The sequence below is a fragment of the Cololabis saira genome, chromosome 16, assembly GCF_033807715.1.
Source record: "Cololabis saira isolate AMF1-May2022 chromosome 16, fColSai1.1, whole genome shotgun sequence".
Classification (NCBI taxonomy): Eukaryota; Metazoa; Chordata; class Actinopteri; order Beloniformes; family Belonidae; genus Cololabis; species Cololabis saira.
In genome coordinates, this window is record NC_084602.1 from 23,460,328 (window position 1) to 23,488,225 (window position 27,898).

The 27,898-nt window shown below is 39.8% G+C and overlaps 1 protein-coding gene across 1 annotated transcript; it reads left to right on the forward strand.

Moving 5' to 3' along the window:
• Positions 1-27,855, forward strand: ktn1 (kinectin 1). The gene is made up of 36 exons (XM_061744464.1): positions 1-117; positions 4,967-5,655; positions 5,817-5,972; positions 6,080-6,190; positions 7,321-7,451; positions 7,554-7,658; positions 7,793-7,933; positions 8,112-8,218; positions 12,135-12,279; positions 12,869-12,965; positions 13,055-13,239; positions 13,450-13,539; positions 13,667-13,704; positions 13,836-13,926; positions 14,142-14,210; positions 14,307-14,344; positions 14,494-14,584; positions 14,741-14,809; positions 14,895-14,932; positions 18,583-18,673; positions 18,785-18,897; positions 18,981-19,077; positions 19,364-19,401; positions 19,527-19,617; positions 20,296-20,382; positions 21,759-21,848; positions 22,373-22,459; positions 22,547-22,636; positions 23,475-23,567; positions 23,690-23,758; positions 23,850-23,933; positions 24,359-24,442; positions 25,481-25,564; positions 25,654-25,749; positions 25,831-25,941; positions 26,836-27,855. The coding sequence occupies exons 2-36, from the start codon at positions 4,968-4,970 to the stop codon at positions 26,863-26,865; spliced, it is 3,825 nt and encodes a 1,274-aa protein (XP_061600448.1). The 5' UTR covers positions 1-117; position 4,967; the 3' UTR covers positions 26,866-27,855.
• Positions 27,856-27,898: the final 43 nt, after the last annotated feature.

Below are 27,898 nucleotides of genomic sequence, written 5' to 3' on the forward strand. Positions count from 1 at the left end.
GCAGCAGCAGCAGCAGCAGAGACAGCAGGCTGGAGCTGCGCCGGGACGTCGGGAGTCTGCCGGAGTCAACGCAGAACAACCCATCTTCATTAACAACCAGGGGAACTGAAGCCACAGGTATTCTTCTGACAGCTGTCATGTCCATTTTGTCGGTAAAAAAGGGTCTTCAACCCCGCTTCTTAGCGCGGCTTAGCTCCGCCCGCGGGCCTGGGAGGGGCCGTGGCGGAAGAATGGAGCGACGGCCCGGCCAGAGATTCCAGGCGAGACCGAGGCTGAGGCGCTAGCGTTAGCAAAGGAGGCCCGTGAGGGAGATGTCCACGCCTCCAGACGGGCTGGGTGTTTGGAGAAACAGTCGCAGAGGAAACCATTCCTTCTTTTAAAGTTATATTGTTGGAACATTTCCACTGCACTAATTGGATTGGCCGGCTAACATTGGTGTCAACCTCACGTTAGGGGGCTAGTTAGCACTGGGGGCTAGCTCATTCATAGTGCTGACTGGGCTGTAGTTACTCAGACGAACTTAAAAAGTGGTGACGATCCTTGTTCCGGCTGGGGCTTTAACTGGTGCAGCAGCTGCGGGGGCTTGTGTCCTGACTTGTGTCCTGACTCCTGCTGGGGATCATGGCTGGAGTATTTGAAGTTAGCCATCACAGCATGACACGCATGTCACATCTATCCATGTCATCCTTCATTTTCTGTTCACTTGTGACACTGAGCAAACCTGGGGAGGGAATTTCCCTAACTTTTATTCTTTTTTTTTTCCTGATTTATAGACTGATAGCAATCTATTTGGAGTAAAAACCTTCAATTACACCTTTTTTTTCCCCGTTTAGCATGACCAAGCAAGCTGGGACATTTAGTCCTCCACCTGTGTTGAGTGACAGAGGTGGACAGAGTACTCGACCCCAGTACTTGAGTAAGAGTACAAATACTACTGGTCAAAATTTACTCCGTTACAAGTAAAAGTAGCTCAGTCAAAATATTACTCGAGTAAGAGTAGAAAAGTACTTGCTTTTAAAGGTGCTTAAGTAACCACAAGTAAATGCTTTTAAATTTACTTTAAGTAAAAGTAAGAGTAAGAGTAAATTTCTTATTTTCCACATCAGTAAATTACTATATTTTTTCTAAATTAATTTAAGGGTCTTTTAACTCTTGTTTCTGAGAATTAACTCTTTGAAACCAGCTGCACTTATGTGCTGCTTTTAGAACCACAATGTTATATAAAACCTGAAGAAGAAAAAAGAGCAGACCTGAAAGTAACGAGTACTTTTCAGCCTTCCTACAAATTTACTCGAGTAAAAGTAAAAATATTTGTCTTGGAAATGTATTCAAGTAAGAGTAATAAGTACCAAAGAAATCTAATACTCAAGTAAAGTACAAATCCTCTGGATATGTACTTAAGTACAGTACTCAAGTAAATTTACTCCGTTACTGTCCACCTGTGTTGAGTGCTGAGGTGGCGTCAGGGATATCAGCCTGTCTCTGACTTATTTCTGGTATTTACTCTTGAGTGACACTTGTGCCTTCAAGTGTGTCCCCCAGTGTTATGTGTCATTGCTTATTACTGCTTGTCTACTAGTTATTAAAACCCTCCCGGGATTCGGGAATTGTCCAGTTTGACAAACTTCAGGTATGCACAGAGTTATGGCTGACTTATCTTCACTTCTTATTGGCATTGTTGGTATTTTGTCTAGTTTACTATCTATGTGTAAATGTTTCCTCTTTATCCATGTATAATTACTGTGTACTTTGATTCTTTATCTTCACCGCAAGAGTGTTTTCCTACAACAGGATAGATCAAATTGTTTATTGCCCTAAGTCTAAACTAGATTTGTTTGTAATGACTGTAGCTGGATAAAAGGTATAAATGTTGTTGTAAAATAAAAGTTGTTTCCAAACTTTTACAATGTCCATGTATTGAGATAAATTGAAGCCTGTGCTAGCCCATTATAAGTGAAACAGAAGTGCTTATATTAGTTCCTTTAGTGAATGAAGTTACTAATATTGTGTGTAAGATTTTGCATTTCAGTATTTTCAATGGCCTACAGTTTTCATTTTTGGGTATAAGCAAGGGGGAAAAAAGTTAACTTTTGATTTTTATCCTGTGTGTTGCACTTGTTGGTTTATTTTCTGGACTATTACAGATTATGTCTTCAAATACCCTCACACAAGCTTAGTGTAGAGCATTGCATGGCCTTGTTTTAAGCACTGTCGGCGCTGCCTTTTGGGCCTGGTGGTTATTATGAGTTTCCAGCCAAGTGGGTAGATTCCGGGGAGCCAACAGGCCGAGAGGGCTTTGTCCTCCAGGCTCATTTTGATGCTGGAACAAGGCTAAGGCTGGATAAGGAAGCTCATGCACCTTCCACTCTGAAGCCTGGGGCTGAAAAAGAGAGACAGCCTCGAACCTTTACACCCTCAACTCCACTCTTACTGTATATGCTGCTAAGTCTTGTTGCTTTATGGGTAGAGCTTAATCTATATATATATATATATATATACTGTACCTTACAAGAAATTAGAATATTTTTGAGGTTGGTAAGCTAGTATTTTTTTGTATACATCAACATACTTTTAATTATTATTGCACATTTACTGTACTAACTTGCATTTTGGCATAGCTAATTCAAGGTCTTACTGTCAAGAATCATATCATCGAGGGCATTGAAGTGTGTCCGCGCTGCTTGTTAGCCTAAAGTTAATCTTTCTGTATTGATATGTTTGATCCAATTATGAATGACGCATCTTCTAAGGGAAGTCATGAATGAAACTAAATTATAGGCAAGTAGATGGTAAAAATTAAATTATGTACATTTGCAAAAAGTACTCTAATTACAGTTTCCTCTGTAATAACACATTTTAAAGAGTTTTTCCCCAGCTTTAGTGGACTGTATGCAAAGGAATGTATCCTCCCTCTCATATGTATGCAAATGTGTCTAAGAAACTGCAGGGGATAGGTCAAATTTAAAAGTTGAACATTTTCAAGCAACTATTAAACCATCAAGATTTAACATGCTTGTTTGAACTCAAAGTTCTTCAAAATGTGTTTTATAATAAAAACTGGGAAAAAAAGTTACTAAGTTTGTGCTAAGCAGAATGGCTTCATGTTTCAGAATTGGATACGTTGAATATTAAATGTGTAACTAGCTTTGCATGGCCATTTCGGTGTTTTGGAAGTGTGATCAAAAGGTTTTTGAGGAGTCAGAAAGTATCAGCACTAAACTGCAGGACTAAACCTGTCAGTCTCCAGGAAGGCCTGCCATGGAAAGTTATTCTTAAATGTATTATCATGGGTAATCTCCTTAATCCAAGTTAGTACTAAAGAGGTCTGCTCTACAACGCCGACTCTTAGGTTGTGTGGCTGCCAGTTCCTGGATGTAGGTTGGGATTGCACAGCACTTTAGGTAGCTTCCTGTCAACGTCACTGTGTTGTAGACAACTTAATGCTGCCTCTGTTCCCCAGGGATTTTTACAATTATTACAATTGTTACAATTATTGAATAGTTTGGGTTTTATTTATTGTTACAGGCATATAATTTTGTCTGGGACTTTTAATATGAAAGAGAGAGAGTTTCTAATTTAACAGTGTATGTATGTATATATATATATATATATATATATATATATATATATATATATATTTATTCAGGGTTTCCGCGGGGTTTTAAAAAGTGATAAATGAAAATTGCCAAATTTAAGGCCATTAAAAGTGTTAAATTCACTGTCAGAGGTATTTTTTTTTCTAAATTGGTATTATTTTTTATCTTTTACATTTTAAGCAGTCTATTTTATTGTCATTCACAAAGTGAAATAAATGTGAAACATCTGGTCAACATAAATGAGTCTATAAATCTATTCTGTATAGTGTTCTATAGGTCAAAATCTGTATTAATGTTAAAAGTCTGTGATTTTTAAAAAAATCTGAAGGTAGTGAAAAAGGTATTAAATTGGTATTAAATTTAACATAAGGATTGCTGTATAAACCCTGATATTTGTGTGTTTAAACAATTGGAAATACTCCAGGCTCCATTCCACTTTATTCATATTGTTTCATATATCTACTGAAAGCTTATTCATTGCTTTCAGTAGATATAATACATAGGTTCTAATAACATGTTGTCAGATTTGCTGATGAAGTCTCAGGACTTCTTGACTGTAAAGTTTTTCTATAATGGAAAAGCCCTTTCTTCCCTGGCTTTAATCATGATTGAGCTGAACTGTAACTGAGCTTAGCCCCAACACTTGCACGTGGGTATATTTTTGCCTCCTGTGTATCCATCCTAATATGAGTTCAGAACACCACCATGTTGTCCTTGTAGGGGCTGAAGGAGGGAAGTTACTAAATGAGACTGTGAGCTATCTTCTTTTTAGCCTACTTGTCCTTGGGATGTTATTGACCCATTTTGTCCCCATTTAATCCAATCTCAGTGAAGTTAACTTGTTGTTTTTTTTGTTTTTTTTAACCCTGGGCCTATAATTATCATATATATTTATTTTAGTTTTGAATGGGCTTGTACAGTTTGTGTTTCAGGTGGTACGTCTCTCTCTGTGAATATATGAAAATAGGATATCAAGCTGTCTGCTGGGGGTGGTCTTGTCTGATTAAATTACTTAAAGCATCGATAGGCTGACTTCTCACTTGCAGCACTGTTGATATACTGTACTTGGACAAGTCTCATAAAGCACTGTTTGTCCTGCAAATTAATATTCGTTCATAGCAGCCCAGGCGAGTCCCGCTAGACTTTAAGTGAATATAAATGTCCTGCAAGCTAAATGCCCAGGTTTATTTAAATGTCCTATTTCAGCTGTTACAGTATTAGAGTCACAAGAATGCAGCAGCCTTTGACAGTTGTTGGTGTGGGCAGAAAATTATAAATAAAAGGAAATAAATGTACAGTGTAAAAAGTTAGTTAATGAACACCACAGTTTTGATCTCTATGGACTAAGTGGTATTTTTATTTTTCCTCAGAATGGCAGTGGATATCTATGACACGCAGTACCTTCTCATCCTGGCCCCCTCCCTGGTCATCGCCCTCATGTTCCTCTTCTTCTGGATCTTCATGAAGGAAACTTCTTACGATGAGGTCTTGGCTAGGCAGAAGCGGGACCTCAAGCTGCCAACAACCAAACCAGAGCTCCGTAAGAAGAACAAAAAGAAGAAGACCAAGAAGAAGGACCTTGCAATTGGAGATGGAGGAGAATCGGAAGAAGATCTGAAAGATTTCGATGCGAACGATGGTGCCAATAGTTCCAGTGTGGAAGCAGAAGAGGAACCTGTACCAGTGGTCACACCAGATCCTGCTCCGCCAGCTCCTGACGTGTATGTGCCAGCTTCAGAATCACCAGAGGCTCCCACTGGTCTGAGAGAGAGAAAGAAGAAAGAGAAGAAAGCCGCCAAAGCAGCTGCTGCAGCTGCGGCAGCCGCTGTGGCTGCCTCTGTCGCTGCAGCTGCCTCCGCTGCTGCGGCAGCTTCAATCTCAGATGAGCCTGAAATAAACGACCTTAAGCCAGCCAGCCCCAAAACAGAGACACCTCTGGCTGCAAGCAAACAATTAAGCCCGCCTTCTCCACAACCCGAGGTCCCAGTTCAAGCTGTTCAGGCTCAGACACCTCCCCAAAACTCTGGGAAGAAAAAGAAAAAACAGAAAACGGAGCCTGGTTAGTATATCTGCGTGTGTTTTCTGTAGGAAAATGTGTGGTTAGCCAACCTTCTCAAGTTTATTGACATATTCCAGTAATGAAATGGCAATTTAATATTCTATGCAAATGTCAAAGCAGATATCCTGAAAGTGAGTTCTTGCTTGTTTGTTTACTTTCAGTCAATGTCCAGCAGCCAGAGGTGAAAACAGAGCCACCAGCAACAAACAAGAAGGAACCTCCCACTGCAGCTGAAACCAAAGTTTTGGATGGTTCAAACGCAACTGTCTCTAGTGGAGAAAAAAAGAACTCCACCAGGAAGCAGAAGAACGAACCTGGTAATGATGATCGAGTAACCTCTGATGATAAACCATGTTAGTCCTCTGGATTAAAGCTGAAATTGAGGTCTGTGTTTCGAATAAAAGTGTTTCTCCTTCAACTACAGTAGATGAAACCCACATTTTGGCAAGTTCAGCAGCTTCTGTCAACCACCAGGCAGTCCATAATGATAGCATGCCATCCAAAGGGTCAGGCAAGAAGCAGAAGAACGAGACAGGTAAAGGTCAGGGCTGCTTTTTGTTTTTTTTTGGTTTAATAGGGGTGTAACTTTACACTAATCTCACGATACGGTACGATACACGATATTGAGGTCACGATGACGATACGATATTATAGCAGTATTTTTTTTAACAACCTTGCATGAGGAACATCTGACTAGAAAAAATGGTCTTTTATTTGAAATACAAAACAATGCTGTGCGTTTGCCCTATTGTTACAGTTTGTAATGCTTTATAACTGTTTAAGTTTTAAAGAGAAAGCCGGGCCAACCATTTTCCACAAACTGAACTAAAAGTAAATGTCAGGTTTGCATTATGCATCTTCAGTTTCATACAAGTAAAAATATTTAGCCACAAACTGAATAGTTTCTCTCATGTATGATTTGACTTTTTTCTTTTCCAGAAATGTAACAACTAAAATTAAATAAATAAATAAAAGTAAATAAATACATACAATTTTACATCATAAAACAGATTGATTCATGCGTATGTAAGAGGAGATTTATTTTTGTTAAGGTTATTTTGGTAATTCAGGGTTCATTATTTTATAAATATATTCTTTATATTCTGTAAATCAGGGACTATAATGACACTAGTCAGTTTATCTGTAGTGATTAGTCTGTTTTAGATTGGGTGGAGTGATACAGCACTAGGTGCTGTGTTGATGTTCTAAAATCCTACACTGTTGAGCGGACATTAAAAGTACACTCGAACTCGGAAGAAGTTGTCCCGTGTTTATCCTACTCACGACCCCAAAAAGGTTTAATTTAATAAGGTAAGGCTTAACTCTACACCAGACTTAAAAGTTCAGAGCTCAAAACCCCCCAAGAGTCCCGTGATCGGGACCTCAAAACGGTACTAGTTTCTTCTGAGCGGAGTAAAATTTTGGTTCGCGGTTCGAGGCGCGGTCGGCACGCGTGGTCGGATGCGCGTTTCTAGTCAACACAATAGATTAATATTAATAACCCAATATCGCGATACACTTTGTCACCTCCACGACACGTATTGTGACGTTTTTGTATCGCGATATTTTGTGGCACGATATATTGTTACACCCCTATTGTTTAATATTCTTTACTGTTCAACTATTTATCATGTTGATTAAACTGTGACTTGTGTAACTTGACAGAGAAGACAGAGATGAAGTTGAAGGAGCTGCTCTCTGGTTTGTCCAGCCTGACTCTGTCAGAAGCAGAAGCTGTCAGTGTGTTGACTCTCCTCCGTGAGAAAAGCCCTAATGCCTTGGATGCCTGGCACAAAGTGAGAGCTTAATAAGTAGCCACTTTGAATTGTGATCATTTGGCATGGTACATGATTTTTAGTAAGCACCTGCTTTTAAATTCTTCTGTCTCTCATCATCAGTCTACAGCAAGACCTGACCCAGCTGCGCAGGAGCGAGAGAAACTTCTTACAACCCTGCAGGAGGAAGGCTCCATTGCCAAAGACAAAGTTAAACAGCTTAGTCAGGTCTGAATTCTTGTGTTTTACCATATGAATGACAACATAATTGATTTATTGTCAAACTAGTCATCACATTTCTGGAACAATTGCTTCTCATTCCAGTGATAAATGTGACAAGTATGCTTGCTATTGTGCTGTAGGAGCTTCAGGTTGAGAAACAAAAGACTGGGCGGGTGGAGGCTATGATGAGAGAGCAACGTGGAGCCATGGAGAAGGAGCTAGGGAACATGCAGGTTAAAGCTCAGGGCAGCTACCAGGAGCTCCAGACCATGCAAATAAAGGTGAACACTTTCTAATGCTTCAGTTTGTGTTTGTTATGCACTGCTGTCTTATTTGACATATCACAGATCATAATTAGTAATGTGGAAAAGGTTCAGGGCTGTTAAATGGGAAGAAACGGCACTTTCAACATTGTTTTAAGGGCTGCATTGTAAATCTACTGGGACTGTTTGTCTGTAGTTTCAGCAGGCGAGGGAGCAGCTGGAAAGCCAAATCACTCGACTGCAACAGGAGAACGGTATCCTGAGGGATGCAGTCAGCTCGGCCACCAACCAGATGGAGAGCAAGTATGTTTTGTGCTACTTTGTCGTGTTCGTTAGCGCTCACTTGTAGCTTAGTAGGGCTGTGTGTCATGACATACATGTTGCACATGCTGCAAATAGATTGATGTATGCTCCAGATGAGTAGAATATACACTATGAATACGTAAAAGTAAAACTCTATACATAAATGCTCTGTTTTCATAGTGAGTTGAAAATGTAGTTGGCTCAACAGGACATTTCAAGATTTCTTCTTCTTTTTTTTTTTTTTTTGTTAGAAGAGAATTACTATTATTTGGTAAAGTTTGACCAAATTGTGTAGTTCGGTATTCTTTTATTTTTATTCGTTTTTTTGTTTTTTTTAAATCATACAAGATACAATTTGACATGCATTTCAATACATTTCAACATAATTCCACCCCACAGACAACCCCATCCCATTGCACCACATTTTAAACAAACAAAACACAAATTAAGTTAACAAAACAAACAAAAACAAACAAAAATAAGAAGAAAAAAGGGAAAGGGGGAAAAAAAGGGAGGGATTCTATCTATACATTGGAAATGTTTGAGGTATCTATCTTTTCAACTTGATTTAGAACTGGTTGCCATATAGAATAGAAGTTGAGGGCACAGTCTTTTGTGACATATCAGATCTTTTCTAAAGTCAGATGGTGCAGAAGATCTCTGATCCATTGACTGAAAGTTGGAGGAGTTCTATGGAGGTTATCATGTTTCTGCCATGATGAGTGGGGCAGAAGTCCTGCGGTACTACACCAAATACCGCTATTATGGGAAGAGGTTCTATTGGTATTCTTAGCAGGTCATAAAAGAACTTGAATATAGATTCCCAAAACTCTGTTAATTTTGGGGAGAGCCAGAACATATGTGATAAAGTCGCTGTTGCTGTTCCACAGCAGTCACAGTTGGAATCAATGTTTTGTTTTATTTTTGCCAATCTCAATTTAGATCAATGTAGTCTATGTACAATCTTGAACTGTATTACCTTATGTCTTAAGCAAATTGAGGATGAGTGTATCCTATCTAATGTGGAGTCCCATACATCCTCAGTAAGTTCTATGCCTAATTCTTCTTCCCATTGGCTTTTTAGACGTGTCAGAGGTTCTAAATTATGCGAATTGAGTGACATGATGTAAATTATTCCGATATGCCCTTTATGGTCGAAGCTAAGTTTTTAAAAGAGAATCGAAAGCGGCTGTTAGACTTGCAGTTGGTGCCTGCGTTCGTTCGGGTCCCTTAACAACGGCAACGTTCCTCGCGTAGTACGCGAGGAGAGCCCGTCATACCAGTGGTGATAGCACGTATATTGGCCGACCAGTAATAGTACTGGAAGTTGGGTAGGGATAATCCTCCATGTTTACGGTGTCGCTGTACAATAGTCTTTCGTATTCGTGGATTTTTTTTTTTTTATTCCAGATGAATGAAGATAACAATTTATCAATAAGGAAAAATAAGGATTTTGTCAAAGACAGGAATACACTGGAACAGATACAAAAATCTAGGTAGCACATTCATTTTAACGGAGTTAATTCTCCCCTCCTAATGATATAGTTCGGTATTTTAAAGTGAATAAAGTTCTAAACATTCACAGAAGTAATGTAATTTATATGATGCTTTGTCATTTGTGCATTATGGGATACGATTTGGTTGGTCAGCTGCATACTTAAAATTTGTCCAGAAGCAGAACAATTTTTAATTCCACATTTTAACATTTAATTTTAAAGTCTCTACACACAAGCAGGATAGTTTTTAAATCAGCTACACACACACACTTTCACCTTTTATTCTGTCACTTAAGTTTTGCTTTTGTGCTAAAATACCATCGACTTCTGTAGCACCAGCGCTATTGGCAAAAAAAAAAAAAAGGTGAGCATCCAGCCCTGCATAATGAAACATTAACAGTCAGTGCGGTTACATGCACATCTAAATCAAGCTATTGGCAACAATCTATCTGAGGATTACGTGATTGGATCTGGACATCCCTAGATTAAACTGGAGTTTCCGAGAAATCCAAGTATACATGCGCGAGAAGACAATGGCTGCGTCCGAAATCGCATACTTCCACCCTAATGAGTATGCAAGATTTTTTAGTGCGTCCGAAACATTAGAACGTACTCAATAGTATGCTCTATCCATACTCATTCCGGAGAGATTTATTAGTGTGGATCAGAGCCGCCTGGGAGATTTGCGAGGCCCCGTGCGAAATGACCGGGGGGGGCCCCTTGAAATTTTTGGGTTTTTCGAAAACCCCAAAAACCAATTTTGGGGTTTTTCGGGTCGGATCGGGTGTCTATATGCGCAATTTTAACTCTCCAATTAGCAAAATACTGGATACCTTCCCCTGCCTCATCATCATCTGACTTGCCTCGACGCGGGGCCCCACGGCTGCTTGAGACCCGGTCGGATTGGTGATTTTTCTAACAAATTTATCAAACAAGCCTTTCAGAGAGGCATTAAACTCTTCCATTTTCTTTAGTTTTTTTCTTTTTTCATCCCCTGATGGAAATTTCCTGAATCTGTCTCGTTCTCTCAACATTGTGTGACAGTTTGTTCCAACTCCACCGTCTGGATCAGAGCAGCTTGTGTCTGCGCTTGGTCTGATCAGTTGTATTGAACAACAGACACGCGCATCATTGCACATATATTTATTGATATGCACAGATTAGTACACATTTAGGTGTGTAATGCAACATGACTGTTGATATTTATAAGGGAAAAAAGGAAAAAAAAACGAAAAAAAAAAAAATATTTTTTTTTTTTTTCAAAAACGGCCCATAGCGCGAGGCCCCTTGGGGCGCGAGGCCCCGTGCGGTCGCACGGTTCGCACACCCCTTGCGGCGGCCCTGGTGTGGATTGATGTACACTAGCCGAGCAGAAACTTCCCACAATGCAATGCAGCGGTGTTTGGTTGCTAAGTGATACGTATATGTCATAAGTATAATATTAATATTATAATATTCGTATATAATAATATTATGTCATCTTGTTTTGGCCAGGAAAAACGGGAAATAGCGGAGCGGTGCTGCTACTGCTGCTGTGAGACGTCACTTCCTCCCAACGGCAGGAAGTGACGTGTGCGCTCTAAATAGTGCGTCCGAATTAATGCATACTACTGATATTTTACTCAAAAGTGCGCCGAACTTAAGTTTACTTTTTAGTATATACTGTTTAGTATGGCATTTCGGACGCACCGAATGAATTATTGAGTTAGCTGCATTCGACTTTGATACGCTAGGTGGCGCCACACACACCTTTGCGTTGGCATTCTTCCGGTTAGTTCTTCTCCTACTGTGTTGATATTCTGCTTTTCGCGGTGTCGTCACTTGCGGAAAGGGGAGTCACTAGCTCAGCTAAGCATGGGTTGCGTACATGTCAGTCAAATTAAGGCAACAATTCGACTTTGTTAGTGCATGTAAACATACTGAGTGATGTACTTTATGTCAGATAGTATTTAATGGCCTCCAAGTGATGTGCACACCTAATTCTGAAAAGCAGTGATTATGGACACTGATTGTATTTGCTCATGTTAGCATGTGACTAAATATTCATTAGAATTGCTGTGACATTACTAAGGGCTTCTGTATTGATTGTAAACTTCTTTACATTACCATTTTAATGCTTAAGATCTGAGTGTCATCTGCATTGTTGTGGTAGGACACATCATAGCTGCAAATTAGCTGGCCGAATGGCAGCATGCACAGATTAAACAATGGGGGTCCCAGGGGTAGCGCTCGGGTCCAGCAGAACTAAGACGGAGAGTTTGCCTGCATCCGTGTTCAGGAGGATATTGTTTGTTAGTAGTAAAGTAAACCTGCCTTGCTTTACAGAATGTAAAATGTTCTGCGCAGGCTAACAGTAATTTCTTTCATCAAGTTTTCATGTGAATGCTCCATTAACTATTTTCATACCGTGTGCTTGATAGGAATTCAGCAGAACTGAACAAACTGCGGTCTGAATATGCTGGTCTAATGAAAGAATTGGCAGACAACAACAGTAAGCTGCAGCAGGAGGAGCACCAGAGGAAATCATTGGAGGTCGGCTACAAGCAAAACGTGTCCCAGCTGGAGGTATGATAATCTAAATGCACAATATGTATCTTTAGCACTGGTATCCTCAGCCAAACCACAAATGAACAGGGTTGAACTGGACACAGGCATGCTGTATAGCTGCAAATATGGCCAGTAGGTGTGGCAGCATTACTGGGGAAATGGGTGGGTGGGGGCGGGGGGTTTAGTGGAAGTCCTAGGGAGGGGTGTGGGAAACTGAACCTGAGATGAGAGTGTTGGATTTTGAAGCTGGAATGTTTGAGACTTTGTGCGGTGTATAAACAACACTTTTCCTGCTAGGCATTCACATCGCCCCTCCCTGTCTTTTTCATGTTCTGCAGTTAAAAGATAAAAGTTCCTGGTTTGACACAGACAAGTCTTTGCAAAGACCTTAAGCATCAAGAAGAATTGAGTTACATGATATAAAAATGTTAATAAAACCGACCACATGAGGTCATTTAATCTAGATTTCTAATTACGGAGGGAAGGGAAGCCGAGCTCATTTGTAATTTTGACATTACATTATCTATCTACATTATCCATCAAAGCACCATAAGATCTGGGTGCATGTGCGCTGTCGAGAAAGTTGAACTTGTCTCTTCATCCTCAGGCCCAACTCCAGGATGCAAAACGACGCTGGGAAGAGCTGCAAACCTTCCTCCACAATCTAAATGCTGAAAGAGAGAAGCTTCAAGCTTCTAACCAAGGTGATGAAGTAAAAACATTACAAAAAAGGCTTTCAAAGTTATTTCAAATAAGATAGATTCAGGAACTGAGTGTTTCCTCTGACTTGCAGAGCTCCACAGCCAGCTGCTGGGAGTTGAGACCGAAATGAACAACAAGAACAAGGAAATCCAGACACTACACAGCAGCCTAACTGAAGCCATGGTCTCCAAGGAACAGCTGGAACAGAGAGTGATGGAGCTCATGGAGATGTCCCAACACAGTATGCCCGACGAATCGCTGCAGGCGCAGGTTCAGGTGAAGCATTGCAGCGTCTCATACATAGAAAATAAGTAAAATGTATCTTGTGAATGTAGATTCCCCAAGAATGAGAAGCTCATGGCAGAAAATAAAGTGTTTTGGTTACTGTAATGATAAGAATCAAATTTGAATTGTGGAGTGACTGTAAATAACAAGTTTTATTACTGCTGTCTAATGTATTCCTGACAGTACTGTCTGTTTTAATAGGAACTTATGAATGAAAACAAAGGTCTTCAGGTTCAGATCGAAAAATTTCAGGTCCAGAATGAGAGTTTGCAGGCCCAGATCTCTTCACAGGTATGAATTGACTTTTTTTTTCTTTTTTTTTTTTTTCTTTTTAAATCTGTTAAAAAAATACTGAACAAAAAGCCCATGTCAGATTAATTCCAACACCTATGTGTGTATATTGTTCTGATCCACATAGGCCACACATGTATCCCACATTGAGGAGCTACAAAAGCTGTAAGCAAAACATTACATTTTCAGACTTTGATTACATTTAACACAATACTATTTGGGCTTATTTTTTTTTTTTTATATGTACATTTTTTACACTTTTTTTAATTTTAAATGTCTTGCTCTGTTCTACCAAGGTTGGCTGAAAAAGAGTTGCAGCGGAAGAGTCTGGCAGATTCTCTCAATGCTGAGAGGAGCAGCGGGGCTACTCGAGAAACTAATATGCAGGTGTGGTTAAAAGGGAGTGTCATGTGCAGTTCTTGTACAAGCGTGTCATAGGTTCATTCGCCTGCAGGACTTTCCAGTGCTGAGTGAACATTCGGACTCATCAGCATAAACATGAACACGTCTATGCATATGCTCAGAGACATCTGAATGCAGTGCAGTGTTTGCAGCCTGCAGTGCTTCAACATTGTAAATGTTACCTGTGTTTTCATCTGCAGGCTTTGCACAATGACAATATGTCACTGAAGACAGAAATTCAGAATCTGCAGGCACAGATTTCTGATCAGGTCAGCTTTGTATCCCAACTGTTTTTATCTTAAAAGTCCCCAAACATCTTTGTTTTTCCTGTTTGACGCTCTCTTCAATCGGCTCTCTGCTTACAGGCTGCATCTCAGCTGGCTTTGGACCAGTTCCAGAAGAGGTGGGTGTGTTAGCAGGAATGTGTTCTGAATAACACACTTGGTTGGGCTTGTTATTTTATACATGAAACTAATAAATCAAAATTAAAACTATGTGACCTTAAAAAAAACAACAAAAAAAAAAACACTGCTTGCGTTTTTTATTTCTCAGTGTCCGGGAGAAGGAGGAGAACATGAAAACTGTAGAAGGACTTTTAGAGAAGGGACTGATCGAGGTGGCCAACAAGGAGGAGGAGCTCAAGGTGACTGTCGGTTTTTAGAACAGGGCTGGGAAGAGTAGCACATACTTAACATACTTTGTCATGCTCATAACCACTTTGAACTGATAATGGCATCCCTGAAGCGAATATACCTTATATTGCCTAATACAATACCAATAACTCTTACCTTTCATCTAGGCTGTTAGAGAAGATAATGAATCACTAAGACAAGAAATCAACGATCTTAAGAGAAAGACGGATGAACAGGTAAAAATCTTTAAAAAATGACTTCTTAGCTTCTCGCTTCTATTCTGTGTTTATTTGCTTTATTTTTTTTCTTTCTTTGTCAAAGGCATCGTCTGAGTTGATAGTGGAGGAACTCCAGAGCAAGTAAGATCAATGAAGTTGATTGTGTTATTAATGGTTTGTCGTGCAAAGGGTCATTTCTGCCCACCACATGTTCATGATACATAAAAGCCCCTTAGCACATGTGAACACTTTTCCATCCAGTTGAAAGAAAGTGGATGTGTTGACTTCACTTTATTGTGGTCAGTTTTACAAAATTGTGCCACTGATACAGATGAGCCAACAGCTGAGCTGTTGGCTCATCTGCTTTCAAGAGGCGGTCTCAACGTTAGTTCGGTTAATGCTCCGCGTTTGTATTTAGAAACATTTGAATAACTGAAGTCTGAGGCCCCGTTTACACATAGCCGGGTATTTACAAAAACTGATATTTTCCCCTCTACGTTTTCAAAAATATCCTCGTTTACACGAACCCGCTGTTAAGGTGCTATGAGCAGCCAAACCTGCAGGGGGCAGTGTAACGAGAAGCGTAAAGTCATGCTAGCCAATCGGAATCCTGGAAAAAAACATCAAAACATCAACACGTGTGGAGCCTGAATAATATAGTTACGCGTTAAATCGGCGGCGTAGCCTGCGTACGGTGCGTGTCGCTGCGTACCCTACGCCGTAGGCTCTGCGTTGGTGTAACGCGGAACCATAAATCAGCCTTGACTGCCAGTTACTTCCAAGACGGAACGAGGGTCTTTCGTTTGGAGTGACAGAGAAGTGGAGTTACTTTTAAGTGTGACTTTAGAATTTAAAACAGGTAAAATAAAAGAAAATATTGACGGTGGCCAAACAAATTGTAAACAAAGGTCCCACAAATGATGCTGGTGACGTTTCTGTTGCATAATTTGACGTTCTGAGCCTAAATCTCTGTTTTCCTCCGTTTACAAGCAAACGTGAAAACGGAGTTTTTGAAAATCTCCACTTTGGCCAGAGTTTTCAGAAATTATCGTTTTTGGGGGCTTTGAGCTCCGTTTTCGTGTAAATGAACGGCCAAAACGCATGAAAACGCCTCCGTTTTTGCTCCGTGCAAACGGGGCCTGAAGTGCAAGCAGTAACATTAACAACATGCATATTTAAATGTGCGTTTATGTGGCATGTGACCTGCTTTCTAAATACATTTTTAAATTTAAGACTGTACTAGCCAAACTTTTCCGCTCCATTTGTTACTAACATTAGATGCATCATCTGTTCATTACTCCACAGTTCCTGAGTTAAACAAACATCATTTCTTTGTTCTGAACCAAATTTGCAGCCTTTTTATCAATTAAGTGGAGACAGCAGCTCCTTTACTTCTCTAGAATGTTTTCATGATGACATGATGCAGCTTGTCCTTCTAACTTTCAAGCCTCAAGCAACACATATATTGCATCATGAATTTGAAGACACGCCAACTTTCTTTACCTGATTTAAACAGGCCAAAGTGTGACTAAACAAAGAAGGCTAGAGGTTTCACTTTTTGTTTTACCTTCCCTCTCAATGTTGATTTTCTTTAGAGATTGAAAAATAACTGACTAGCTTGAGTGTTTTTTAGAAATTCATCAGGCTTTTGATGGCTATAAAAAAAAGAAAAAGAAAAGGCCTATTTACTATGCATTCACACTGAAAGCGTCAAAAATTGCCTGTGCTCACTTATCAACGAGCCAGCTGTAGTCTGTCTGCGGTGAGCACAACTAACGCATAAATCAGGTAGTAGCAAATTTGGTCATAATGTTTAAACTGTTTTGTGATTTAATAAGCACTTTTTTTAATGATTTTGCATTGGATCGATGTAGCAGAATAAAATTAAGCATACAGCTCATCAAATCAAACTTTATTTATATAGCACCTTTAATGCATAAGAAATGCAGCACAAAGTTCTTTACATAAAAACAATACACAAACATAAAACTTTATTAATGAATAAAAATAAATAAAAAATAGACCATAAATAACGACTAAAACAACCATCAGTTACCTGTTTCCCATGAGCAGAGTTCAGGTAAAAACGGCAGTCAAATCAGCAAAAATGTCAGTTTGCTAGATGAAATAGATCAATTCCTGATAAAATAAGTTTCTGTGTGCATGTGAATGAGTAAGTTTGTGTGTACACGAAAGTACAATGTGCATTGAGGCTTCTGGCTTCGGGCATCCCGGTCTGTGATTGGACGCTGCCTCGGCGTCGCCGCTACTCATTTGCATAAAGTTGAGATTCTTTCAACTTCAAATTCACACTTAATTGCGCCGCTCCCGACACCTCCGGCGCCTCTTGCGGCGAGCTTTCATAGATAATGAATGGCAGCCGGACGCCTATGACGTCCGTGGCGCTTTCGGTGTGAATGCACGGTTAGGTGGAAATGCAACTCGCTTGACTGGATTGTTATGACTTCGTGACTAAAGGAAGGTGTCATTCTTTATAGCTTCTTTAATGTGCTGTCAAGTGTCCCACAAACTCGAAATATTGTACATATTCTATTCTTTCCTTGTCAAGGATTTCTTTAAATGACTAAGCAAGGGGTGTAACGGTACACAAAAATCTCGGTTTGGAGGTCACGGTTCGGTTCATTTTCGGTACAGTAAGAAAACAAAATGCAAAATATAAACGTGCTAGTTTTTTATTACACACACACAAAATAACATTGGCCCAGACTTAAAAAAAAATATCTCCCTGATGTGCAAAATTGAACAGTTGCAACACTGAACAGTTTAAAGTTGTTGCTCAGATTAAATAACATTTATAAGGCTCAGACTTATAAACAACAAAATCTTAAAAACAAATCTTTTCTACATCAAATGTGCAAAATTTAACAAATGCAACACTGAACAGTTTACAGTTGTTGCTCAGATTAAATAACATTTATAACCCTGCGTTCTGCCTTTGCTCCCGGTGGCTGATTTATGGTTCCGCGTCACACCAGCGCAGAACCGACGGCGTAGGGTACGGCCCTACGCCGTCGATTTAACGCGGAACCATAATTCAGGCGAAGCTGCAGTCTGTCTGCGCTGATACTGACCCATCGGGTCGGAACGGATTTGGTCATGATGTTTAACCTGTGTTTTGTGATTAATAAGCACGGGTTATTGCCAATACTAGCAGCATTAGCCATGACGTCGGCTACAACTGTTGCTTGTTGTTTCTCGGTGTGAGCGCAACTGCCTGCTGCAGCTGCAGCAGCGCTCTGCTCCACAACGTGCGGTCCTCTACTTAATATGTCCGGGTGGAAACTCGTTCGGTACGCCTGCGTTCCGAACCGAACACGCTATACCGAACGGTTCAATACAAATACATGTACAATGTACCGTTACACCCCCTAATAGATAGGAATAGTGCCATTCTTTCAAGAGTGCAATGAAGCTGGTATTAGTAGACGTCCCATGTCTGAAGTTAGGTGCATAGTAGGTAGTGCCAGCCTCAAACACATGCTGATATGAAATATTGCTGATGAAAGTTCAAATGACAAGTTATGACAGCCAAGATGATTACTTGTGACTTTTCCATAAGCATTTCAAAACTAACTCCTGACACTCTGAAACAATCCTTAGATGTGGACATATACCCTTCCAACAGCTTATTTCCACTGGCATGAAAGCCGTCTGTTATTAAATATTCTCTTATAGTTGATACCAACATACTGCCGATATAGATATCACCAGATTCTGTTTGTTTCACAATGTTCTGTATACCATCTTTCTTATTTCATTGTACTCTGCAGAATCCAAGAGAAGGATTTAAAGCTGAAGTCCTTAGGAGAGAGTCTTCAGGCAACGCAAGATGGCAGCTCTGCCAGAGAGAAGAAAGTTGAGGTGTGGACCCTTCCATAAAAATGAAGATGCCAGTTTTCACCAAACCAACACCTGTGGTCCTCTATTTTCCGCATTTTGAGCTTTGGTCTGAATTAGTTTTTTACCACGCAGGCATTGGAGCAGGAGGTGGCTTCCCTTCAGGTAGAGTTGGAGCAGCTGACACAGAAGGTGGCTTCAGAAGAGTCGGCCAGTTCTAGTACCCAGTTGGTAGAGCTGCTTGCCCAGTAAGTTAACCCCGCAGTTCACTGAGGAGGTCTCTTGTACAACTCTCTCAAATCGGACTATTGATGAGCAACATATACCATAGGTTGGCAGTAAAGGACCAGGAAGTCCACATGCTGCAGGCTGCGTTGGAGGTGAGGACAAAGGAACTGAGTGAGAAGACTGAGCAGATTCAGCAACAGGTGAGAGAGAAGATGTCAGGTGTGTGTGTGTGTGTGTGTGTGTGTGTGTGTGTTTGGTTGGTTACAGGTGTTATATTTTTCTAGTTGGAATTGTTACCTTTTTCTTTGTCTTATAATGTAAATGTGGAACAGGAAATGACATTGGAGCAAATTCTTAACTGAGTTAAAGGCTTTGACAGTACAAAACATCTTCCAGTGTCTTTGTTGAGTTCCGTGGTTCTAGGCCCCAGAAGATATTTCACTCTCATAGTCCATATCTTCTTCTTTTTTCCTGCTTGTACATCAGTCCCGCACAGCAGAGCCAAGCCCAGAGCTCCTTGCAGCGTAAGTTAAATTGTCTTAACATTTTTCTCCTATATCTTTTTTTTCTATGTCTAGAGACTTTTAACAATTCTGTGTATAATGTCAAGAAGACTTTAATAATGAGTGGCTGTGATGTTACCTATCAGGTTGTCAGAGAAGGAGAGGCAGGTCTGCAGTCTTCAGGTTGAACTGGCTGAGCTGACGGAGACAATGGAGCTTCACAGGAAAAAGAACAATGTAGGTTTCCTACAGAGATGACCCGAACTGTACCGTTGGCAGCTCTGGTATTCAGTCCTGTGAGAAATCCCTCTCTGCTCATTGTGTGTTCCCCGTTCTTCTGATGCAGTCTGTGGTGTCGCCACAAAACTCTGGGCTTGCACAGGATGGCACCCCGCACATACCCATTCTCCCTGATGTTCACTCCCACTCTTGTTTTTTTTCTTTTTTTTGTTTTTGTTTGGTAGTTAAGTAGGAAGCTCTCTTAAGCAAAGCAAAACGATAGGCATCAGTACCAACGTTTGTTTTGATCTGGATAACTCTTGTTATGCTCGCCTTTGGCCATTCCACTTTTAGAAAGAGCATTTGTGCTTGTGGGTGATTTGGTGCAGCAGAAAATCTGTTATTTTTTTTATTTTCTGAGAGGGGTGTTTGGTTTGAGAAGCATTTTCTTTTACTTCTTAGAAATAATTTAATTTGATCACTTAAAGCACCTTGCATGCTTTGCAGGGGTTTTACCTGCACTCGGTGTGAACTGAAAAGGGAAAGCATGTTTTCTTTTTTTTTGTTTTACGTGGTTTGAGCATAGGTGGAAAGCAGAGTAACCTTTTTCCACTATAGCACTGTTTTCGGGCCCCTACATGTATTTTCTGTGAGGCTGAACTGAAAGTAGTATCTCTTTGGAACTGACAAACACAGGATCTTCGGGAGAAAAACTGGAGTGCAATGGAAGCTCTGTCAGCCACCGAGTCCATGCTTCAAGGGAAACTCAGCAAAGTTGTCAAGGTTCGACATCTCACCTCAGTCTGCTTCACTCTAGTTCCAATCTGATGCATTCCCCTCCAAAATGCTGTGTTTTTGCCATAAATGACCCAGTGAAATTTCTTTTCCACCATCATCCATAATAACGCTGCATACTCATTTACCTTTACCTGTATTGTTTGGCCTCAGGACTTGAATTTGCTTAGTTTTGAGCTTGTCAACTTTGCAGCTCCTTGTTGACATCTCACATTTTAACAGAATCTTATTGGTTTCTTTGAACGGCATATATATTTTTGACATTGACGTGTTAAAGATGTTCTCCTTGCTCAAAGCTCCGACTGACGCTTGGTAATGAGTCTGCGGTGACTTAGACATTCACTAGATGTCATTAGACAGAGATTCATGATTCTCATTCTCCAGCTGCTTCTTATTTCTGTCATGTGGCATGGCATGTTATCCCCATTCTGCTTTGTGATCTTGCTGTGAATATAACCGATTAATCTAAGACAATTATTTCTTTAATATAACATGCACCTCCTTTTTTTTTCTTCTTTCTTTCTTTCTAAGCCAGTTTGATAATTCAACCATTTTAATTAGTATCTATACCCAACAGTCCCATAATGCTTCTCTATACTCTGTACACACATCTGAATAATCTTTGATCACCACTGGGACAAATAAATGCTACTAAATTTAAAACATAATCTGATTAACATTTCATTCATCTGCAGGTCTCCTCATGACGCCAAGGATTTAGCAACCAGATAGCTTTTCTATCAACTGCTACACTTATTTGTGTTTTAATTTTGCTGTCCTGCATCTACATCGTGTAACGGTAATCACAGTAGCTGCTCTGCAGCTATCCAAGTACAGTAGAAAATCCCTTCTCAGAGCTGAAGCAGCTGTTGTGTACTGTCCTGGTTGTACTGCGGGTTGTATTCAGCTCCACAGAGTGACAGCTACTGCTTCTTTTAGACTTCAGTGCATAATGCTTTGGTAACGTGGGTAATCAGAGGACAATCTGATTTATTTATTGAAGAGCTTCAAGCCGCTTTTATCATTTCATATATTGATGCATTTGGTGTTCCAGACGGACCAGATCACTTTAGGAGCTTTGAATGTGCGGCTGCCGATGCACCATGAAGTGTGGATCACAGAAAGGCGCCCGTGTTTTCTCAGCATACACGGAATGGATCAAAATTAAAATGAATAGGTCATTGTTGCCTCAAATGGGAAGAACCTGGTGGTTGAAGGTCAGATTGGTTTGAATCGGGAAGAGAGCGTAAGAAGATGCTTGTGGTCGCATCTGCCTGGATGACAGCTGGACCCTGTCAGCCCATTGTCTGAGCAGTTTGAACAGTCGGTTCTCTTTTTTTGTTTTTGTACATTGTGCCTTGTAGGAGAACCAAGCAGCAATGGCGCTGTCTCAAGCTGAGTGTCGAGATGTTCTCCACAGACTTCTGCCTCATGTGCCTCTGCCCGCTGAACAGGTATTGATAAAACTGCACTGATCAACCAGGCTGATTTGTGCTTGAGAATTGCTTTTCCCCCTCCTCACTTGACCCCCCCCTGTTGAGTTATTTTGCTGATGTTTGACTTACCCTTTAACTAGGGCTGTGCGATTAATCGATTTTAAATCTAAATCGGATTTATTATTCAAGACGATGTTAAAAAAAGGAAAATCGGAAAATCGATTTTCCTTTTTTGCAGCTGGCTGCATTACAGACTCGTCTAGTCATCTTTGTTTGGTCAAGAAAATTGTAAATGTTGTCACTTTACTAAACTCAAGGAGGATTTACAGTATCTTTCAATTGCACTTCATTCCCAATAGGGAAATTTGTTTGCTATTTTTCTTTAAAAATAAAGATAAAATATTTGAAACAATTTATTCCATTGTCTTTTGTAGTTTTACCAAAAAAATCGAAATCGAAAATCGGGTTTTCAGAGAAAAAAATCGGGATTTTATTTTTGTCCAAAATCGCCCAGCCTTACCTTAACTATTATTATCTATTAGAACCATCAGGAGTGGCTGCAAAGATTCGAGAGAGGAGCAGCTGAAAGTTCAGCTGCACAAACCAGCCAAGCACAAGGACAATCTGAGGTAAATTAAAACTAGTAATGTTGTGTTTGACATTAGTTGTTTTTTTTTTTTTACTTGAGGTATAAATACAGGCTGTTCTCCTTGTAGGGCCTGGCAGAGAAACTGAAAGAGGCTGAGGAACATCAGAAGGTCCTCCAAAAAGACTGTGAGACGTACAAGAAGGTTTTGGTGGAGACGGTGAGTGTTTTCTGAGTTGGATTCATGGGTGCATAGTAGGGCTGTTCGATTTTGCCCAAAAATAAAATCTCGATTTTTTTTTTTTTTTTTTTTCTCTCAAAATCCGATTTTCGATTACGATTATTTTGTGAATTGACAAAAGGCAAAGAAATTATTTCAAATATGCTGTTTTTTATTGAACATTTGCCACATTGGGCTTTAAGTGCAAACTTTGCTCTTATTAAACCAAAAATGAATGAATAAAGTGCAAAACTCTGTAAAATAAGTTCAAAAAAAGTTTTAAAAAATATAATAAAATATAAAGTTTTATCTCTGAAAAAAATAAAAATCAGCAAATCAGCACTTGCAAACATACAGTACGTTATATTTCCAATTAAATAAAATAAAACATTTTCTAATTAAACTAAACTGGGTCTTTGCATGCTAAATAATAATGCAACCCATGAAGGAGGTAGAGGTGTGTAATGTCAGTCATTACATTTGCTATTCACATTTGCAAGTGTTTTGCAAGGAACACGAGCCGGTCTACCCGGTGGCATGTTCCAACGCCCCCTCCTACACTAAAGAGCCTCTCCGATGGGGCACTTGTCACAGATATTGAGAGGTATTTCCATCAATCATTAATAAGGCATCAATCATTAATATGTGTGCAGACAAGTTAAAAAAATAAAAATAAAAAATAAAATAAAAAAGTGAAAAATCGATTTTTCGATTTTCATGTTTTAACATCGTTCTAATTACATAATCGCGATTACGATTTAAAATCGATTAATCGAACAGCCCTAGTGCATAGTGGTCTCCCATCCAAACTGAGCTGTTATTAATACCGCGTCCACAGGAGGGGATCCTGCAGCGCCTCCAGAACAGTGTGGAACAGGAGGAGTCTCGCTGGAAGGTGAAGCTGGATTTGTCACAGGTTGAGCTCAAAGAGGTATGTATTCAGGTTTTACAGGTTAGGCCCAACCATCCCTCGACTGACACCAAATCTAGGGTGATATTACGTTGTGTGCTCTTTTTACTTCATCATTCTTGTTTGTTTTTTTTTACCCCCAGATGAGCCAGAAAGTCGCAAATTTGGAGCAAGAGATGGAGAGACTAACTGATATGGGAGAGTTGGACAATGTCAGTCCACTTCAAACTCAGCTGTCATATCTCAATTTCCATATATCCTGTTAGGCCTATTGTGATTTGTGTTTCTGCACTTGTTGTGTAGCTGAGAAGAGAAAAGCAGCACTTGGAGTCTGAACTGGAAAGGGCGGAGCGTGAGAGCGCCACCTATGTGACGGAAGTCAGAGAGGTGAGCAGGCACTTGAATGCTTCTCACTTTGTGATCCTCAGTCTTGCCACCGTGTTCCACTTCCTGGGGCAAAAGCATGAGCTGTTATGCATCAGTTATTAGTCTGTAAGACTCGTTTTGTTAAACGTGTTTTGCTGGCTGTTTTTTTTTTTTTTTTTTGAGGCACATGAAATGGATTTAACAGTAATAATGAAGATTGTTGATCTACACCTCCTCCACATGGGTGCTATCATAGTATAATTGACTTTAACAACTGGAGTAATTTATTTATTATTGAATGGCCCTGCTGAAGGAGAACTGAATTCAGTTTACAAAGATCCTTGGTGGTCTGATCAGCGTGTATCGCTGCATAGACTGTGTGCTAGTTGTGTTCTGGGGCAACTCCTGCAGACCCCCAATAAACATCATCTCAAACTTAATTTCAGCTCAAAGATCTGTTGACTGAATTGCAGACCAGACTTGATGGCTCATATACAGAAGCCATCAGGCAGAATGAGGAGCTGACTTTGGTAAGCTTGTATCACTCTCTAGCTAGAGCTCCCTTCAAGCCCGTCTTGCTGCACTCAGCAGTGTCTCTTTACTGAATGCCACTGGACGGGTATCTGCGGCTTCTGCAAAACTGTGCCTCATCATTCATAATGTCTTTAAAACTGGGTTTACACTGTGGCTCCATCAACATAAGTTTGTCAAATACAGAATAAAATTAAATTATGAATGATGATTCACCCTCACATGCAGTGATACTTCGAAGACGAACTCTTCCTTGACTACCTTCCTTCATTTTTCTTACAGCTAACACACAGTTTATGGGCTAACTTTCTCTCTGCAGTGGCTAACAACATGTATAAGCTTTAATTAACTCACACTTCACTCATTCTGTTTTGTCTCATGAACTTGGTTTTGAATGGATGTTTTAAGATTTTTTGTGGTCATGGGGATGTTGATATTCACAAGTTTTAGATGATCTCAACTGTGTTCAGACCAACAATAGCACTGTCAGGATTTGTTATGAATATAAAGATAATGAAAGCACAAACTACAGTACACATCCTTGTTGTCTTGCAACAACGCATTGCCCATTATGTAGAAACAACTGCATTTTCCTTTTACTACAGACGGCTAACTACATATTTGGGGAGATTGTTAATCCATGATTATGCACTATAATTTTTTTTTTTTTTTTTTTTTTTTTTTTTACCAGTCATGGAGACAGAAAATGATGTCTTTCACGGAGATAACACCATAGACCTTTTAAAATCCTTTCTCAAAATACAATAAAGCAAAGTGGATTTTAACTGTCTAAGTTGTATAAGTGAATGTTTTACTCCAACTGACCTTCCCACATGGTGACTCATATTTTTTCAATGGTAACCGTGGAAGCAAAGTACAGCATTATAGTGCTATTCTGGGTTTGAACATTGCCTCGAAGCCAATGTTGCACTTTTGTAATGTTAGCACTGTTGGTGAGAGGATGTGTTGGATACCTGCTGGTATGTGGTTTTCATTAGGAAGTTATGAAATGCTCAAGGTTTTTGTTTTGATTCTAGCTGAAAACTCAGCTCACTGAGACGCTGTCCAAGTTGGAGACGGAAGAAAATGAGAGGCGAAGGGTGGCAGGTGACCTGTGCAAGGTAAAAAATCGTAAACTGCATGAGTATGAGGCTACTGGTGCAGTCAAAATAGCAGGTTACATTGTTATTAAACCTGTTCATTCACACAGGCCCAAGAGTCTCTTGATCTGATCCAGGGTGAGCTCTCAAAACTAACGGACAACCCTGATGACTTGATCGAGAATGGGAGTCTCTCATCGCAGACGGTAAGAGTCAAGTGTGCCACATGGTTTTTGTTTGATTAAAGGAAGTAGTCACGTTTAAACAAACGGGCGTGTCTCTGACAGGAGGAGATGGACAGGAAGGAGAAAATGACTGCAGGGCTTAATCAAACGGTTCGAGAAATGCAGCAGCTTCTCCAAGATGTCAGCCGGCAACTCACTAAGGGACAGGATGGAGTAAGTTCTTGTTGGTTGGAAATAGGGCTGTTCGATTAATCGATTTTAAATCGTAATCGCGATTATGTAATTAGAAGGATGTTAAAACGTGAAACTCGTAAAATCGATTTTTCACTTTTTTTTTTTTTTTTTTTTTTTTTCTTCTTTTTTTATAACCTTCTCTGCACACATATTAATGATTGATACCATATTATTGATTGATGGAAATACCTCTCAATACCTGCGACAAGTGCCCCATCGGAGAGGCTCTTTAGTGTAGGAGGGGGCGTTGTAACATGCCACCGGGCATCCCTCAAGCCAGATGCGGTAGACCGGCTCGTGTTCCTTGCAAAAAACTTGCAAATGTGAATAGCAAATGTAATGACTGACATTACACACCTCTACCTCCTTCATGGGTTGCATTATTATTTAGCATGCAAAGACCCAGTTTAGTTTAATTAGAAAATGTCTTGTTTTATTTAATTGGAAATATAACTTACTGTATGTTTGCAAGTGCTGATTTGCTGATTTTTTTTTTTTTTTTTTTTTTTTTTTTTTTTTTTTTTTTTTTTTTCCAGAGATAAAACTTTATATTTTATTATATTTTTTAAAACTTTTTTTCAACTTATTTTACAGAGTTTTTCACTTTATTCATTCATTTTTGGTTTAATAAGAGAAAAGTTTGCACTTAAAGCCCAATGGGGCAAATGTTCAATAAAAAAACAGCATATTTGAAATAATTTCTTTGCCTTTTGTCAATTCACAAAATAATCGTAATCGGATTTTGAGAGAAAAAAATCAAGATTTTATTTTTGGGCAAAATCGAACAGCCCTAGTTGAAAAACAATAACATTGTTTTCTTTACCATAAAATTGTATTTGAATTTATATTCTAAGCAAATGTTCTTTCTTACAGGAGGCTGACAAAGATTTGCCAAATGTATAAGTGAGAGGAGGACAGAGCACCACGCAGCCATCCTGACTGCACTACAGAGACCACCTTGGTCTCGTCACTCCCACACCACAGTGTCCTGTCACCCAGCCACCCCCTCCCTCCCAGCCTCCATCATGTCACCTGTACTTTAGGCAGCCTTCAACTTTACCGGCCAGTGGCCTGATTTATCCACTCCGGAGTCACTGTTGGCCACAGGGAGCAGACGGAGGTTACTCTTCTTTTCCAAACACTCCAGGCCCGGTACCAAAACACAAGCTACTCCACTCCAGCCACATTCCTTTTCTTTTTCAGCATCAACAGTTAATCTTTATTCTAAACTTAAAAATTACCTCCAGCATAATTTAAACTGTGTGGCAACCATTCCTCTGTTTTAAAACAACTGTATTTTTCCAATTAAATCATTTTGAATACTGCAGTAGTTTTTGTTATTTACCTCAAGAGGGCAGATACAATTTTTCCAACTTAACTAAAAAAAAACTTTGGGTTTTCAGTCCTTTTTTCCTTTTTAACTTAAAGGTATATGTTGTTTAAATGCACCAGTTAGGACCTGCTGAATTACACTATGTTGTTGAACTGTTGATTTGCCTCCTGACCAGAGAACTACATGAAACTGTACATCGTCATGCACCCATTGCTCCACGCATACCTTGGCTCAGTATTGGTTAGGAGAAGGGAGATGGGGAGATGTCTCAGCATGTCAGACAGGTCTGTATGTGACTAACTATGGAGATGCATGGACAAATTGTAGTCAAGTCTGTACTGCAACTCCACAGGGAAGGGAGTCTGTGACCTTGGCTGTGGAAGGAAATGGCCAGGTCAAAAGTTTAGAGGTTTTTAATCCTACCACAACTACTCTAGGAATAAGCGTCCCATGTCATCTGTAATCGACACTTGCTATATTGTTGCTAAGTTCATTAACACTGAAAATTTTGTTCTTTTTGTAACGGGTGATGTTAATAAAAGGGATGCTTAATAAATCTGCCCACTGTCCTGTGTTGTTTCATTTTGCCCCACTGCACTTCTT

Coding starts and splice junctions, on each gene's coding strand:
- ktn1 (XM_061744464.1), top strand. CDS start 4,968: ATGGCAGTGGATATCTATGACACGCAGTACCTTCTCATCCTGGCCCCC. Junction 13,240..13,449: donor CGCTGCAGGCGCAGGTTCAG/GTGAAGCATTGC, acceptor CTGTTTTAATAG/GAACTTATGAATGAAAACAA. Junction 25,750..25,830: donor GGAGTCTCTCATCGCAGACG/GTAAGAGTCAAG, acceptor TGTCTCTGACAG/GAGGAGATGGACAGGAAGGA.